The 17,770-nt window shown below is 35.3% G+C and overlaps 1 protein-coding gene across 11 annotated transcripts in view; it reads right to left on the reverse strand.

The window, feature by feature from the left end:
* Positions 1 to 17,770, reverse strand: part of CLOCK (clock circadian regulator) — a 65,143-nt gene that overhangs the window by 15,627 nt on the left and 31,746 nt on the right. For 10 of the 11 annotated variants that reach the window (XR_005955341.1, XM_041464765.1, XM_041468089.1 and 7 more), the window contains 9 exons: positions 16,060 to 16,119; positions 15,508 to 15,656; positions 11,310 to 11,401; positions 9,916 to 10,005; positions 8,513 to 8,633; positions 6,821 to 6,934; positions 4,289 to 4,407; positions 523 to 605; positions 157 to 263 (listed from right to left, as the gene is read on the reverse strand). Coding sequence is in view for 10 of the 11 variants with exons in the window: in XM_041464765.1 (XP_041320699.1) it covers positions 157 to 263; positions 523 to 605; positions 4,289 to 4,407; positions 6,821 to 6,934; positions 8,513 to 8,633; positions 9,916 to 10,005; positions 11,310 to 11,401; positions 15,508 to 15,656; positions 16,060 to 16,119 (935 nt within the window). In the remaining variant the exon portion in view is untranslated. Of the gene's footprint in view, positions 1 to 156; positions 264 to 522; positions 606 to 4,288; positions 4,408 to 6,820; positions 6,935 to 8,512; positions 8,634 to 9,915; positions 10,006 to 11,309; positions 11,402 to 15,507; positions 15,657 to 16,059; positions 16,120 to 17,770 lie in introns of those variants that run through there. The other variant, XM_041471004.1, reaches the window with a different exon arrangement.

The following is a 17,770-nucleotide window of genomic DNA, read 5'->3' on the forward strand; positions in this document are numbered from 1 at the left end:
AGTTCTGTATTAAGAGAAAAAAAGATACAGAACAGCAGTATAATAATGTCAAATGAATGGGAGTAAAGACACTTCACTCAAAATATCACAAGATTTCACCAGAACAGTTGATCAATTTAACAAACTTGCTTGTTTTAGTGACTTAGTTGTACTCACAATGCTCATGACATTTTGCCAGATTATCTAGATCATCCACATGATAATAATCATAGCCTGATGTTCCCAAAACTTCAAATGGAAGATAACCTATTATCGGAGGTGCCCTAATTAATAAAAAAATCAATGTCATTTTATTTTCACACACATGAAGGAATCTCAAACAAATCAGAATTAATTATATAAGCTTTCTTGTTTACAGTATATGCTCCAAAGAAAATTAAAAAATTAAACCCAACACAAGCCATTTAATGCTATTAAAAAAATAAACCCAACACAAGCTAGTTAATGCAGATTAGTGAACTCCTAATATTACAGACACCACTGTGATTCAGCTCTATTGCTACTACACAGAGGGAACTGCACCTGTGATCCAAGAATAGGAACTTCCATTCTAAGCTGTGTCTAGATGTGAACTCTTCGTTGGGTTCTTCAACAGTGCACATTTCCTAAAAAGGGAAAAAAAAAAATCTCTTAAGACTGCTCTATTCTAGTACCTAAACTCTTTCAAAATTCAGACATACCTAAAGTTAGTAGATAATTCCACAATAGTTATAATGTTATTTTTAGACAGCTTCATTGGTTTTGCTTGTTTAGACGCACAGTACTGAGGTAGAATCTAATCTGAATCTAATCTCAACTGCGCCAAGCGGATGCTTGGTTGATTTAAATGGACTAACCATGTCATGAGATTAAACTCAAATGCAGTATCTACAATCACAGTAAAGCAGAAACCCACAGTTCCTGCAGTTATGCTTTTAAAATGTAACACACAAAAGAAGAGATGAAACATTCCCACCAGTCTGATTACAGTCTGTGTTTATAATGGGTAAAACCCAACACTAGTAAGATGGTCACATTACTCTTGAGTTTAGGAATATGATTCTTCCCTTTAGTGAACACAAAGTACTCTAAATCTCTTTGAGTGCACAGACATGTACTACAAATAACACACTATTCTTATGTTTGGAATTCATGAAAAGTAAAAGAATGGCTGTACTTCCATTACAACAGACCCTTAAGGTGTTCTGCACATAATTCTAAATGTATTCCACTCAAATGTATTCAGAGCCTGTCAGCCAGCTTCTACTGTCCCCTTCGAGACACGTAAAGATGCCCCACTGAGTGCTGTGCCTCATGCAGAGACAGTCACAACACCACGCACCCCAAGCCAGCCAATTCTTTTGCAAAGTCCTCTAGTACTGCCTTACAAGAAGGAAGATGATGGATGGAATACATGCACACAAATACACCCTTCAAAGAATTACATTAAAATTAAGAGATAAGTAAATCTTTCTTTTTTGAACACCTGCACGCATTTGTCATTTGTGGGAGCTTGCAATGGTATTCCCAGTGCCAGGAGCATACTGGAATCTATTGATGATCAGGTACAAGAGTTTCCTAAAGACTGCTATGTGGAAGCTGCTGCTACACTGGCAGAATAATCGTAACAAGTGTGGACAGATGAGCACACTGCTGCCCTGCAAACATCTGTAACTAAAGTAGTCCTGCAGAAAAATACAGTAGAAGACCAACACAGGGACCACCTTTCTTTTCATTCTTTCAGGTTATAATCCAAAGAGGTTAATTGCATACTTTGCAGTTTTTTAAATAGATCTGTGTTTTCTTTCTATAAAAGGAAAAAGTGACCATACCTAGGCAATGTTTTTTCCTCACATTCATCACCGTAAGATCTAAAGACAATGACTTAGAAAATGATGGAACAATGGATGTATTAGATGAAGGCAATGAACTAAACAACTCTGGGCACAAATTTATTACTGTTGATGTGAACTCCAGTCAGCAAGACTTAAGCTTCAAACCTGAAACTACCCCTAGAACCCAAAGCTCATCTACTTTTCTAAAATTACAGCATTTAATAAAGCACCACTCAAAGTAAGAGAAATGACAGAGCAAGAGTATATCCTTGAGATATACTTTTGATTTGTTGCTTCTTTTGATCTAAATATTTTGGCACAAGTCAAAACAAAAGTGAAGTGCAAGCAGTAAAACCACAGTAAAAACATAATGGTTAGAGAGGAAATGGCAGCAGGTTAGTATCCAATTACTCAATGCATTTATATTAATGATTTGCAGATATTCCACTGTAAAATACCCCTGGGCAGAAGCCAGCTTGTTCAACAAGGCGTCTTGTTGAAGTTGTCAACAAGGCATCTAGAAAAGAAAGGACTTTCATTTGTAACAAAAAGTATTCTGGTAAAATCCTTTTGGCTGGATTAATCCTGCCTTCTTGAAAGGATGCAATCATCAACTAGCCAAAATGCAAGACAAACGTTTTAAAGAATGTGTACAACCAAATGACTTCACTAGGGAGAAAATTTGTGAGATGTCTTGTTGCAGAAGTGGTAGAGTCATATGCATAAAATAAAAGCGTAAACTTTAAAGGTGCAAAAAGCATTGCATATGCTGAGAAATTACATTTGGGGAAAAAAAATCTGGAACCATATGCCAACTGAAAGAAAGAGAATAAGTGACAGATGAGCAGGAATGTTCTACCTTAAATAATGTGAGTACTGAAACACACATCTCTTTACTGGCTGCATCACACATTTGTTAGTGAAGTTACAGGGATTTTAAAATTCCTGACATACACTAATTTGCTAAAGTCTAGTCAATGCTAGCCTCAATAATAACAGAAGGTATCAAGTCTTTAATGTAAGTCTTCTTCAAAAGATTTCCCAAATAAACAGCATCAGTTGAAAGTCTCCAGAGGATCTTAAAAAATTTGTAACACGGAAGCTTCCTTGGGCATTAAAGGCTCAGAGATTCAAGTACAGGAATGGAGCTTTGGCCAGAGTATAATCTGTAAGGCTTTAGCCTGCAGGAGGCTGAGACACTTGAAGATAAATGGATGTTCCTCAGCTTCCAGAAGTAGGAAACATAGAAGTTTTACTATGAACTGTCAGACTTTAAAAGACAAAAGCAATTGTAAATGTCCAAATGTGCAAATTTTTTTTCACAATTATTTCATTAAGCAAAAATCCCACATATAACATCTCTACCAACTGCAGGCATAACAGGAAGAATAATTTTTAGACCGGCATGGGAAGAAAAGTGTCACATGAAAGATTTCCATAGCTTCAGAAAGAATAAACTTTCTCCGGCATAGACTCTGGAGAGACAAAATCCCTATTCAACCCAACAGAACTGTAGAAATTTATATGATTTCTCCACAGGATCCCTACTATGCTTTTGAAGTGCAAAGTATATAAACCATGTCTTCAGAAGCTACCACCAACAGTCTTCAGCTTAAGACATCAGTGCTTTAAACTTAAGAGGCAGAATGTTTAAATGTTAAGAGTTCTTGTACTACAGACAGTAGTTCAACATCAAGCCACATACATTTCATGGCATTACCTTACAGCCGAATTGCAAAAACAAACATTAGATAGCAGACTATCCTGAACCTTGATTCATGTATTTGTATGAAAAATACCATCGGAATCACAGTCACAGACTATACTGTACTGTATCCTGAGTATTTATTTCAACTGGTTTTGGAGAGAAGCAGGATTATACTTACTGAAATACAAGTATCATATCCATTCAATTCTAAACTTGGAAAGGCACCTTCACACTGTACATTAGCAGCTAAGCAACATGTTAGGTTTAAAGCACTGACTTGCTGAATAACTGCACTGAAACAAAAGATTTCTATTACCTCAAACCCAACTCCTCATTACTGACAAGGAATGAAGAAATGAAAAGCTTTCATTAAGCCCTCTGAGATTGATTTGTGTCAAACTGCAGAAAGACCACCAGCAACAAAAAATTCATACCCAAGTTTCAACTAAAATCAATCATTTCTTGAAGTGTAATCTTTCATACTGTTTAATTCATCTTGCTAAATTATATTCCTGTGGACTTATTTCTTGCATATTTCTCTTTTATGCTACTATTTAAAATTAGTGTTCACCACAACTTTGTTTGATACTTTGCATAAAACTTTGTAAGAGTCTATTTGAAGTAAGAAACAGACAATTTCAGTTCCATATAGTAGAATTCCTTATGGTTTTCATTAGTATTTTTAATGTTGTGTGCATTCTCTCTGAAGTTCTCCCATTCAAAGTCTATTTAAGAATGATATAAAAGTGATTTCATTTGTACCTACCTTGATAAATTGAGGTGTAGCTAATCTAACTGTGGCTACAAAGCAAACTTTCTCTTCATATGAAGGCCGGTGTGATCTCTGAATAGTTCCTTCAAAACCATTGTGCGCGGAGTTGGGAACTGAGGGAAGACAGAGATGACAACACACATGACAATATAAGTATGGAGGGAAATTACAGTAATATCAGAAGGTAAGTGGCCCAATATTTATCTGTGGTTTGCTTGTAACTTAACAGGCATTCAGAAAAATGCTCCATATCGACACTTAGATGCACAGGAATAGCACCACAGTAGTAGGAGTAGTTACATAGCAGTAATGGGAACATGGCCAACAAGTAACTTTCCCAAAGAACTAAAACTACCGCTAATATGATATTATTGCTGACAAAGCATTTTCAAGGAACTAGTAACAGTTCTAATCCTTGCTAACTGGTAAAAATAACTGGATTACACTTTCTTAAAAATATCTTTATATTTTGGCTAATTTTTTTCTTTTGAACTCTGAGGTAAGTATTTATTTTCTTGACTTTCCATCACATTTAAGCAACAAATGCTGATGATATACTGAGTAACAGAAGAATCAAAGGCACAATTATGGGAGTGAAAGAATCAGGATACTGAGCTGGGAACAAATTCCACTTATTGAATCATAGAGATGGAATCAAAAGGAGGCAAAGGATGGGCTAGACCTCGAAACAGAGTATTCTTATCTTTCATTTCCAGCAGTTACCAATTTAGTTTGTATTTACTAAGGTCTAGAGATGGTGATTTCAAAGCACTTTGAGGCTTTTCAAAGCCCGATTTGCTTTAATTCAGCTCTAGATTGGAACTCCTACTTCTTCATGCAGTTTCATCTTACAGCTCCTTGCTCTTTCCATCAGAAAGAAAATGGACAGTTTCTTTTCTTTTTACCTTAGCCTTAGTCCTTTGTTCTTCAGAGTTTATCTTGCCTTGAGCTCAGTGTGCAGTGGGATTATTTAATGTTATTTAGACTATATCTTAGAAAGGCTTTTGCATTTTCTCAGCTTGGTGGCTGGTCACGGTGATGTGATCTTGTTCAGCTTACATTCCACAGTAACTCCTTTTCTTAAAGGACTGCTATGTGGCTGGCTGCAACCATCCCTGTTCATATAGTTTGATATTCCTAAATGTAGTAACTTGCATTTTTTCTTAGTCAATTTTTCTGGGTTTTTAGCCCAAATTAATTTATTTTCTAAATTTGGGGATGAATTCTTCTGTTGTTTTTGGTGGATTATTTCATAACTGCAATCGATGTTCCATTTTAATAATATTAATGAAAATACTGATCAAATCCAGAAGTTGTCAACTAAAATTGCACTTTGATGGTGAACACTGGTAACCTTTCCAATCAGTTTCTGCAGCTACCCTCCAGCAATTTCAATTAACATGTGCTTCCCTTACATGTTTGTGAGAAGAGAATATGATAACAAAAACATATTTTAAAAGTCCATCATTTGTTTGTGCTTTATCCTCTTATCCACACAGTGTGTTACCCTTTGGTAGAGGAAGCTGAACTGATTTGATGCTATTTCTATCTGAAAAATCCACAGTGACTGCCATTCAATTCCCTGCTAGCTTCCTGAAACTCATACATAGTTTAATTATTTGTTCCAAAGTATTTCCAAATATTGAATCGCAACCAATAGGTCTGCAGTTTCCCAACTCCTCATTCCAAGACTACCATAGTATTTGGCCTTTTCAGGACTGTTTCCTGTCTCTCCTATAGCATTACACAACTGCATTTGCATTAAGACTAAACGTCTTCTCATTTTGTGAGAGAAACACTGGTATCAGATAAAAAACCCCACAGATTTATTTACAACATACTGGTTTTCATAATATTTCTGGGTGAGCTTTCTAAGAATCTACTACTGATTACATTGCAGAACCCACTTGGACAAATAAACCGGCTTCTCAAGTAAATAGCACAACCTGGCCAAACAGATTAGAGATGCAGTACAGAGAAAGATTATACATAGCTAATAAAAATAATTTCAATGGAAGGGAGTAGGAACTCAATGCAAAAAACTGTACAGCCCACCCACTCATCTGAGTGGTAATTCCTGTCAAGTGAAGCACAGAACTGAAATGGGGGGGAAAACCTACGTTTTCCTTCCCAGTTGCCTGTGCAGGTACTCAGTACCACTAATCTTCAAGTTAGTCACCTGCTTAAATATGGCTTATGCTGAACTAAATTCAGACTCTATGTTAAAGCATTTGCTTAAATTTCTCTTCCATTCTTTTAAACAATGCTTTACAGAACACTAGTTTTCTTTAATTTAAATCATTAAGCACCATTGCTACATTTTGCATTCAAATACACAGACCTGTAATACATGATAGGCAGTTTTTCTTCTTTTCCATTACACCAATATAGAAGTGACAAAACTGCTTTAAGATCTTCTTTTGAAAGCCTGATTTTAGTTCACCTATATTTTGCACCATAGTCCCAAGTCAGTTTAGCTGTGGAGCTGCCTACGTATTCCATTCCAACACGGCTGAAATTACTTACCATGATTCAAACACTTGAAATTTCCTATAAATTTTACATATTCATATGTAGGTTGCTCTTTTGGATCTATTGTTCCTCGCAGCATATGGCAACAGAATTCTAGCTGATTTTTTGCTAGAAAAAAAACAAAACAAAACAAAGTAATAGGCTGTATGCTTGATGCTACACATGCAACATGAAATGGAAAGTAGGAATAATTAAACTGAATACAATTGAGGAACTGTAAGTGTAGTGATTACAGCTGGCTACAGTGATGCCTTGCAGTGGCTACCTAGAACAGAGGCCAGACAAGATTAAGAGAATAAAGTGGGTATATTAAAACAGGCACACCTTGGGCAGTCAGAAGCCTTCCAGAGGATACACCCAAGACAGACGACAGTCATGAGTTTTTCAGACAGATATACATTTGGTCCATTTACATACAATTTACAATTGGGGTTAATCCTCCAATTACAGCTCCAGGTAATAAAGTCATATACCCCCAGTTTGCTCCCTTCCTCCCCCACAATTCACTTTTCTTTACAATTTTCGGGACCTGAGGCTGTAGGGTGTCCTTGAACCTCAGGCCTAGAGAGATTGTTTTGTCTGACCAAAATGTGAAGACATTTAACTAACACTTTATATGAAGTTTAGAGTTATGCACTAGTGCAGTACAGGATTTGAAAAATATAAAGGGTAAAATCATAAGGCATCAACAGTATCTGCTTTTAACCAGCATGACAGTAACTAACCTAAGAACTCCTTTACATTTTGTGCACAAAGGGCTTGAATATTAGTGACATGAAAACCACTGAGAACTAGAGCTGTATTAAAGAAAATGCCCTGAATTTAAGTTCATTAAAGCACATGCTCCCAAACTCCAAAAGGCTGCTATGTATTTATAATTGCCAACTGCTAAACTGTCTAAATAGAAGCTCTATAAACAATATGAACATTTCTGACACCCAGGAAACTTACAGACTGAAAGGCAACATAACTTTGAAAATTCTACTCTAGAGCAGGGGTGACACAAAGTAATACTTCTGTTCTTCAGAGCTGAAGAATATGTGTTTGCTTAAATAACACTGGAACAACTGATCCTGTATAATTCCAAGTAGATAGTTTTAACACAACCACTGTACTGGTTTTATCTGGGATAGGGTTAATTTTCTCCATAGCAGCTCACATGTTGCTATGTTTGGATTTTGACTAGAACAGTGCTGCAAAGACAGGGATGTGTCCATTACTGCTCAGCAGCACTTCCACAGCGCAAAGGCCTTCTCTGCATCTCCCTTTGCTGCACTGGGGAGGCTGGGGATGCACCAGCAGCTGGGAGGGGACACAGCAGGGAGAGCTGAACTAAGGGATATTCCATACTGTATGGCACTGTGCTGAGCAATAAAAGCTGGGGAAAGGAAGAAGGGGGAGACATGGGTTTATAGCATTTGTCTTCCCAAGTAATTATCACACACAGCCCTGCTTTCCTAGAGATGGCTGAGCAACTGCCTACTGACCAGACAGAGCAAACGAATTCTTTAGTTTGCTTTGCTTGTGAAGACAGCTTTTGACTTCACCTTCAATCTGCCTTTATCACAACACAAAAGTTTGCTCACTTTTACTCTTCTGATTCTTTGCCCATCCAACTGAGAGGAGTGAGTGAGTGGCTGTGCAGGGCTGAGCTGCCTAGAGGGTTAGCCCAAAATAACTACTTACATTTTAAGTATTCCGGTGTCAAGGAATCACTTTCCAGCAGATGAGAAGACAATATTTTATAAATTTCTGAATGTTCCCCCTCTGGGATAAAATTAAATACACTCTGATCCACAAGATCAGACTGAAAGGAAAAGATTTAGTAAGATTTAGTAATTCAAGATGTACAATGCCACAAAGCCTACTATTTTAATGCAAAACAATTCCACAGTTCATTACTGACTCAACAAAGCCACCTGCTGGAATACATATTAGTAATTTCCAAGAAAAAACCTCACTCTGATATGCCTGCCGCACAGAGGGTGGTAAATGAATTCCTTGCTTTGATTCACTCGCATACTTGGCTTTTGCTTTACCTATTAAACTGTCTTTATCTCAACCCATGAGTTTTCTCACTTTTCCCCTTCCAGTTGCCTCCCCCATCCCACTCAGGGGTGATGAGTGAGCTGCTGGGTGAGGATGAGTTGCCAGTTACCATATTTTATAATCAGTTCCACAGCTATGGACACAAAACTGCGAACAGCAGAGATGGATGCAGCAAAACGGAACAACTATTATATACATAAATGCATTTGGTTAAGTATTCAAAAAAGAGGAATCATAAAATGTCTGTTTAGAATTCATAAATCACATCTAAAAGCCAGAAACAAGAACCTGGCATCTGAGAAGCTGGCAAATTCTACTAAAAGAAAAAATAAAAATCACAATTACCTGCATATTTTTAAAAATTCTCACATTGTTATCACACATACCTTAAGAGAATTTATTTTGTCTCTTACCACAGTAAGACAACTCGCTTTTAAAGAGAATTTGTCCTTCTCTTCTAGGAAAGCACTCAATTTAATTCATCAATTGCTCTCACTGATTAATTTGCCTCACTTCAGAGTAACATTATTCAAAACTTTAAAAACTAGAATGTTACATGTACCAGTGAGCAATGTCACCCAGATTAAAGATAAGTGAATACGATAAACCCACAAATATATAATGAACTCAAAAAGCAGAACCAGCAGCAATGTATTTATCAGAGAGCTTTGTCAAGAAAGAAGTAAAAAGCAGGTAAAAAAAATTCAATTATTAAGATCTTTTGTAATACTCTTCTGACTCATGTAGAGGCTGAGAACTCTAAAGGGCCTCCTGCAATCAACTGTTACACTGAAATTGATGCCAGGCACTTCATAATCCTTTCTAACAGTGTGCTGACTGCATTCTGCATTTCCAAAGGAAATGTTTAATATATAAGACAGACCAGTAGGAAGCAGTTGTGCTGAAGCAAAAATCAGAAACATTAAAACATAGCATACATCTGTCCTAGAATGCCAAAAAGGCCAACAATTAATTAGTACTCAGAACACCAATCAACCACAGACAAACTGACATGTTACTGAAAGCAATTTGTTACTTACTGGCAAATGTTCAAGTAAGGGAGTTACACTTTCAGACACATATATTATATTTCCATCTGTCATAATTGCTAAAAAAAAACCATCAAGAGCCTGAAATTAAACATAATGGGCAGTTAAATAAAAAAGAAGCAGAGCATACTAAAAAATTTAAGCTATATTCAATACAGAAAATAATACAGACCATTTTTACTTTAGTTTATTACAGAAATGGGAATGTCTTTCCCTATTGAAAATCCTTAATCTTATTTTTACACTAAAAGCATTACAATTTCCATACAGTTCTGTTGTTAAATAATCTGTGGTTTCAGAAGCAAGTACATATATAGACAGCCACTGTTTTCCCCAACTCCCACTCTGCCTGCCTGTTATTTTTAATTCCATCACCATTTTAGACATCAGAAAGCTCATAAAAATGAGCTAGAGACAAAAGCAAGAAGATGTGGGAAAACTATGAGAAGAACAAGTAAAACAGCTGGCAAAGTCAATGAATTTTAGTATTTAAAAATCTCAATATTCCCAATCTCAAATGTAGTGAGATTTTATTGCGAAGTTGTGAGATACAGTTCTGACTGCCCTATCTTCTACTGAAGTCAAATTTCTTTCCTCTGAATACAACACGTTTCAGTTGAAAACTACCAACAGAAGCATGACAACTGTATTTCTAAATAAAATTTTAAAGCTCACACCTTTGTAAAAGCCTCTTATATCAGAGGATTTTTTAAAAAATTTTTTGAATACCAAAACCCAGATTTTTTTTGTATCTGTGCATCAAAGCAAAGGTTTAACTATGGAATGAAGATAAAAAAGTTTTTGTTAATTTGTACTATTTTTCATTTAACTATTACTAAAAATTGTTTCACTAACAAGATATGACTTATGTTCATTTTTAATGAAAAAATAGCTTATACTTAAAGTTTCTTTCTGTAGTTTTGCAACTAATCACGTAATCTTCAAAATAATACTCTCATACAAGTTTTTTGAAAGCATAGCAAATAAAGATATTAAAACACTTACTTATTGCTCACAAGTTACATGGATATGTTATGTTTTCATAATTAGGATTGTTAACTTATGCACAATAATTCTTTCTCTAGTACCTTCCTTCTGCTGATAATTTAAAATATCCACTTGGACAGTAAACACCTTCATTTACGGACTTGCTCTGTTACTATATTTATTTAATTGAAAATGTAGTTCAAAGAAAATCTGCTTTTCTGAAACAAAATTCTGAAACTCTGAATACATAGGATTTTTGATGATTTATCTTCAGGAAAACATATAGTTACAACCCAAATATGAGAATAAAAAGGTATGTCATCAAACTGCAAAATTTCAGAATGGAATGACTCCTGGTGAGGAATTATTCTACTCCCAGAAAACCAGAAATAATATACCTCTAACATTAACTGTGTGAATTCTTCATTACTAAGGAATGTTGGTTTCCAGTCCTGTCGAATTTCACTGGCGTCTGATTGTGCAGTAATTTCTACAATCAAACACATACACAGGATAAGATTAATACTTCCAAAAGCCATTTTTTCCCCTAAACTACATATACACAGTTAAGAAAGAGCAGAAAGTTCTCCAGTCTCCTCTGTTGTTCATTCATTATATATAGATATTGCTCCTTAAAATGTCTTCTCCCATGTCATAATTAAATTTGTTTTCTCTTTCCTTCAACCAGTTTGTGCTACAGTCCTGCCAGACTTCAAGGTAATACTGAAGTAATGGACTTTGATAATGAAAAAATGCTATGCTTTCCTCTGAGACTATAATAAAATATTTTATTAAGAGTGTTGTTTACAAAGTTTCAGAAAGCCAAAATTCCTGATGTGTTTATGTAATTTAAATGGCTAATACTCAAGTATCTTGGCAAATCCTTGTCATTCTGACCCTTGCAAAACAAAAAAAAATTGTCATTGTCCTTTCTCTTCTTCCGGCTCTTTTCTGGTTACACTTTAAAAAGAGTCGTTTTTCAACAAAGATTGTTAAGTGCTCTATGACAAGCTCCACTCTAGAATGCCTGCCTGTTGCAAACACACAGATGAGTTTGGACATAGATGTAGAGATTAAGTAGAGATTCCTGAAGGAGTTGAGAAATATATAGATTAACTTCCATATACAGGTGAGAGGATCAACAGCTGCTAAGCAAAGGCTGACCCTGGGTTCTGAAAGTGATGATTCCTTATCAACCAATAACTGAAACAAGAAGCAAGACCTCGCAGCGCTTCAGTTTTGATCAATAACAAGGGCATCACAGAAGTTTTAAGAACAATATTGGACAAGCAATTAAGTATTCAGACAAATCAAAAGAACCAAACCAATTCTTTAAGGTTTTTGATTTTAAAGACAAATCTGTACAAAGATCGTAAGCTAGAGTTTTAGTTCAGATGGTTTAAAGAACCAGAAAACCTGGAATTAAAATATGCAAAGGGCTGGAGCAGTTTGTAATTTTGTTTACCACACTGAAGGGGGAAAACTTTACAAAAGAGCTTTAGACTTAACTAAAAGAACAGCAAACAACAGCAACGTCATGCAAGAAACTGGCCAAAAGTGGAAAGCTGCAAGAAGAGGTGAAAAAAAAACAACAAATAAGATTTTCCAATTATCAGCTCTTAGAAAACATAAAAATTAATCAGGCTCTTCCAATCTGTTTTGAAATGGTAGCATAAAGCAGAAAAAGTGGGCTGAAGAATAAATAGAACCTAAGTATAACCTCAAATGTAGCTTTGATAGATACTGAACACTGAAGGGCAAGTCAAAGGACATAAAAACGAAAAGCTCTGCCACCAAAGTGGAGGCAAAATTCCAGGAACTTAGTGCATTCATTCCACAGAACACAGATAATCTTCACTTTTAACTGGGAAAGTCTGATTCATTGGCTCATTCTGGCCCTTATAACCATCCTACTTCAGAATTAAAAATACTGTCTTTTGCACTAGAATGGATTTATGCTAAATAAAAGCTGAAGTTCATGTCTTTAACAAACCATTCTGAATTACCACAAGTACAGGTGTTCTTTTACATTTTCCATCATTAGAGCAAGTGTGATAGAGCTAAGCAACACAAAGAACATGTTTCACTTGGTACCTTCAGAGAACTGCCTAGAAATTCTGTCAGAGGGTTGCACCCATAGATAAATGACAATAAGGTCACATTCCTGAGCTAGGTAGCAGAAAGAGCATAACCAAACTCACACATTAAACTTCAGTCTTCAAGTTCTGTATCTGAAGTAAGTCTGCACCAGCACTGAGAATTCTCAAAAGAAATTGCTAGCCAAGCTAAGATCTGTACCATTTCTCTGTGGGTTGTAGGAATATCAGTCTACTACCTGCAATTATTCTACCTCAGTATTTGTTAATTTTAAAAAAATTCTTGTTTACAAATTCAAAGAAAGATGACAGGCAATATTAGCCAAAGTGAAGCTCTCAGTGATACAATTTCAGTGTTTAGCCTCCTGTATTTTGGCCAGTGAGAAATAGAATCCACACTGGCCAACAATCAATTCAGACAGCTCATCTGGAGCTGGTGCCACAGTACCTAGCTTGGATAATCTGGAGATAGTCCAGAAAGAACCAGAGGCAATGCAGTTAAATCCTGGTGGCTGAACACAGTAGGATTTCAACCATAAAGCAGCTACTCAGTGCTGAACAATCCATTTATTGCTAGTCATTCAGCTTTATTGTAACATATCCAAGCACTTCAGAAGATAAAATATTCTTCTGAACTTTGCCAACATTCTGTCCAAAAACATTTTAATGTAAAATACTGCACAGCAATGCTAGTAAGGACTGGCAGCCAGAGCTTTAGGGAACTTAATATGATATGTGCAGTCACACAGAGCTGCATTCTGTCACACCAAGTGAAGGACAGAAGTTCCATGCCTTAAAAGGCAACCATCTCCAGAGCTGCTTTTTGCCCCTTTATTAAAAAAATCAAATCTCAGAAAACACTTTGAAGAAAAAAATAATATGGCTGGTGCTGCTGGCTGGCTGACACACATTTGTTCTGCATTCTATGTTTTGTGTCAGGAATCACGAAGATAAAATAATTTTGAAACAGAACTGATTTTCACAAAGTCTTATAACCTAAAGAACTGAATTTTACACAAGAGGGGCCTTCATACTGCTTTTCTTTTTGTTAAGAGACACACGTATCTCAGAAAATTAAAACAGCATAATCAGTATTTAATTGGAAAGAATATCCCCAAACCTATGAATTCTTATATGAATTATACCCCCCTCCTTTCTCATTTGAGATATGTTTACAATTTTATTAGCAATATTCAGTACACATTTGGTGTTACTGGAAACATAATGCTAATGCAAGAGACGTGCTAGGGCATGGAAAAACATATATCTCATACCTCAAATTGACACACATATTGTTGATAATTACATAACTATTCATCCACTTAATAGCTTTACTTATTTTATAACCTTATACCTACTTCTTTTGACCCTACTGCTTTCTAGATAGTATGTATTCCAAGAAATTACCCAAGGAAATTATTTAATTAGAAAAAGAGTCCATAGTCTTCAGTTTTCATCTTATTTTTGGCAGTGTGAACCACAAGGTGCCATATTAAGAACAAGTGTAGGAGCAGGAACAGAGATTTTTATATATATATATATATATAATATCTAACAGCCATAAACAAGCATACATTTCATGGAAGAATTTTTTTCATGACAGAAATAACAACCCTCAACAAACTTCAGTACAACATATCTGGGTATATCCCACCATCAGCTGATGCAAACAGCCAGAGAAACAAAGCATAGCAAGGATGTTCAAGGATATTGATAATTTTGACATTTCACATGACTTTTAAAGAACAACACACACACACACACACATACACTCAGTGGCTTATAGATCCATGCATACATTTTGAAACTTTAAAAGTTTAGGTAAAAGTATTTATAGATTTTTCTGGCATTTTTTCCCAGCTGAAAGTGAAAAAAAAAAAAGCTGAAACGAAATGCCCATACTCCTGGTCTCTATGCCCCTGTGTTTCACTTTCTCTTGTCAAGCAACCAACCCAGAAACATTGCTGGAAATCACAATGCCCTATTGCCTTATCACTTTTGTTTAAGCAGCTTGTTGTGTAGGCACTTGACATGACAAGAAGGAGCACGAACTTCTCTTGGACTAGCTTTTCAGTGATTTATCTTGCTTCATGTAGGACCCAGAGAGATTAATCAACTGTTCAATTCAGGCTTATCTAAATAACCAAGTAAGTACTTCCAGCAAGTACCCCCAATGAAATGGATCAGCAGCTTTCCTGTGAAGCAAAACTTCTAACAACTTGCACCAACGTCTGTCCAGAACAAAAAACTTAGAGGTTATTTCAAAAACAGATCTTATCTTTGTGAAACAGATTTAATTGACAACTATGGGACAAAACAAATAGTACTGGCTTTTACACAGTTTTATCTCTGCTACCTAGATGATCTTAAGAATATCTTTCTCCAGAAGTGCTTCACATCTTTTTGACAAATTCCTTAAAAAAGCTAAAAATTTTTAATATTTTATGTAATAACTTATAATTTAAAAAATTAAGAATTTATAAATAACGTTTATTGTTACCTTTGTGCTTCCGTAAAAAGTCAATGCTCTTCTGCAGCACAGTGGATTTATCCATCTTCCGAGCATTACCTGGAAGCATGGAACCCAACTCTTTGATAAGTACATTAAACTGATCTCGACGTTTCTTTTCGGACTTGTTTCGAGACACTCTGAAAAGCAGATCAGGAAATGTTTTATAAAAACCATGAGACTTTCTTATAAGCTGTATACTACTTCCAGGTTCCTGAAGCAAACAGCCCCTTTAGAATTTCTGTTATGACAACTGTCACGAAAACACCTACTCCGTATCTCAGACAACATTTTTGAAGAATGGCTTCCTCCTCAAGGAACAGTGCAGTGAAGCCTTTGAAATAAAGTATCCTTTTACAAAACACGAATAACTGAACCACAATTATAAATATACAATATACCTGAAAGACCACAGTAGAAGATATGCTGTTGAGTAATATGTTTATTTGTAAGAGTAACTATTTTATTGTTTAGAAATCACACTGGTAAGTTAAAGCATACAAGTATAGGATCCTTCTTAGCTTTAATAACTTTGAAATTTACCTTTTTGCTTTATCTTTGTCATCTTCTTCCACCAGCCCATCAAAAATGCTTCCGTCATTTCTGAAAGAAATCAAAAGAAATAACTGTTGGAGTGGAAATTCCTCTCCTTTCAAGTCCAATCACAAAGAAGGAGGAAGGGGAAAGAGCTGACTATTCACCATCATCATCTCCATTACATCAAGAAAGCTACTGTTTTATGTCTCACAAGGACCATCATCAGTAACCTGAAGCTAAGTGTTCTATGTTCTGCTTGCATTTACTAAAGAAAAAGCAAAAAAACCCCTTCTATTTCTGACACAACTGTTTCTTAAAAAAAACTTACAGCCCTATACAAACACTTAATTGAACAATGCTTAAATTTGGTTTTCTGCCTTCTCAATTACCTACCCTTTTGAAAACATGGGAGAGGACATATGTAATTTATTTTTACTTACTGGCAATTTCTATTCCAATTATTGAAAATGTATTTTTCTTAAATTATGAAATACTATTAGTGGAAGAGTCCTAAGGAATATGCTATACTTCGTCCATATATTTAATTTCATAAATACATAACAGTATTTATCAATGTTAAACAGTAACTATTCATTATATTTTCTTCCTCAATAAGTACCACATAAATTCCTTAGCTTGACAACTGTCCATCTACTGCTAAAGAGGTGTTAAAATACCAAAATAAGAATGTGATTTCCTTTGAAGATGCCTCAGTATTCTTCATACAAATTCCTTTGTTTCACTTCCTTTTGCTTTGAAAGTGAAGTCAAAACTGTTCTTCTGTTTTCCAAAACTGCTGTATAATGGACTTTCACATGTTATTTCTCTAACTTCTCCCTGCTTTCAGTCTATTTAGTGCTGTCCACACTGACCCCTGTGTGTTTATCCTGGAATTTCTTATCCAAATGTTTCCTTCTCTTAAGCCAAGTAACCTTTCTAAAATGCTTACCTCATGTCTCTGATTTATAAACCATCAGGCAACTGTACTGTACATTATGATAAGCAGTGATGTTAGGAAGTTACTATTTTGTATGCTACTACATAAACATCAAGCTTTTAGAAGCAATTTATATATTTAAAAGGCTGAAGTTTCAGTGAGATGCCACAAAATTTCATTAGAAGAACTGACAAGTTAAACAAGCATTACAGAAGTTTTAGCTTTTGCTTTTATTCTTTTTTTTAAATTGTGTTTAACTTGACATAAATTAGACGCAAGTTTCGTTTCCCTAAGTCTCAAAAATGGTAATATACAGGATATTAAGTACAGATGTTCACCTAAGCTGCTAAGAGAGTGCAGCTCAAGGAATCAAGTAGAAAACATACCTCAGCTATTACTTTTCCCTTGAAATAGGTTAGCAGGTCCCTTTACTATCATCTACAGCAATACTAATCATTTAAATGTATTTGCTTTTCTTAATCAAAAAGTACTAAAAAAATTAAAAGTTCAAGTAAACGTTAAAAAACAGCTCAATTTGCACAGATGTTGTCCATGGCTGAAAGCAAGTAATGCATTTTAAGATTAACCTCAAGCAAATGAAATCACTGTTTCCAGTGACTACAAAATGACACATCTAACAACTACCAAATTAACTTTGTCAAAAATAATGAATCACTCTTTAATTTTTGCATAAGTTAACATCTAAATGTATTAACCATACAAAAAAGACTATTAAAGAAAGAACTGAACAGTAATTCTCCCAAAACTCTCCATATCTAT

This window comes from Pyrgilauda ruficollis, unplaced genomic scaffold, assembly GCF_017590135.1.
Source record: "Pyrgilauda ruficollis isolate IOZ18807 unplaced genomic scaffold, ASM1759013v1 scaffold1, whole genome shotgun sequence".
Lineage (NCBI taxonomy): Eukaryota > Metazoa > Chordata > Aves > Passeriformes > Passeridae > Pyrgilauda > Pyrgilauda ruficollis.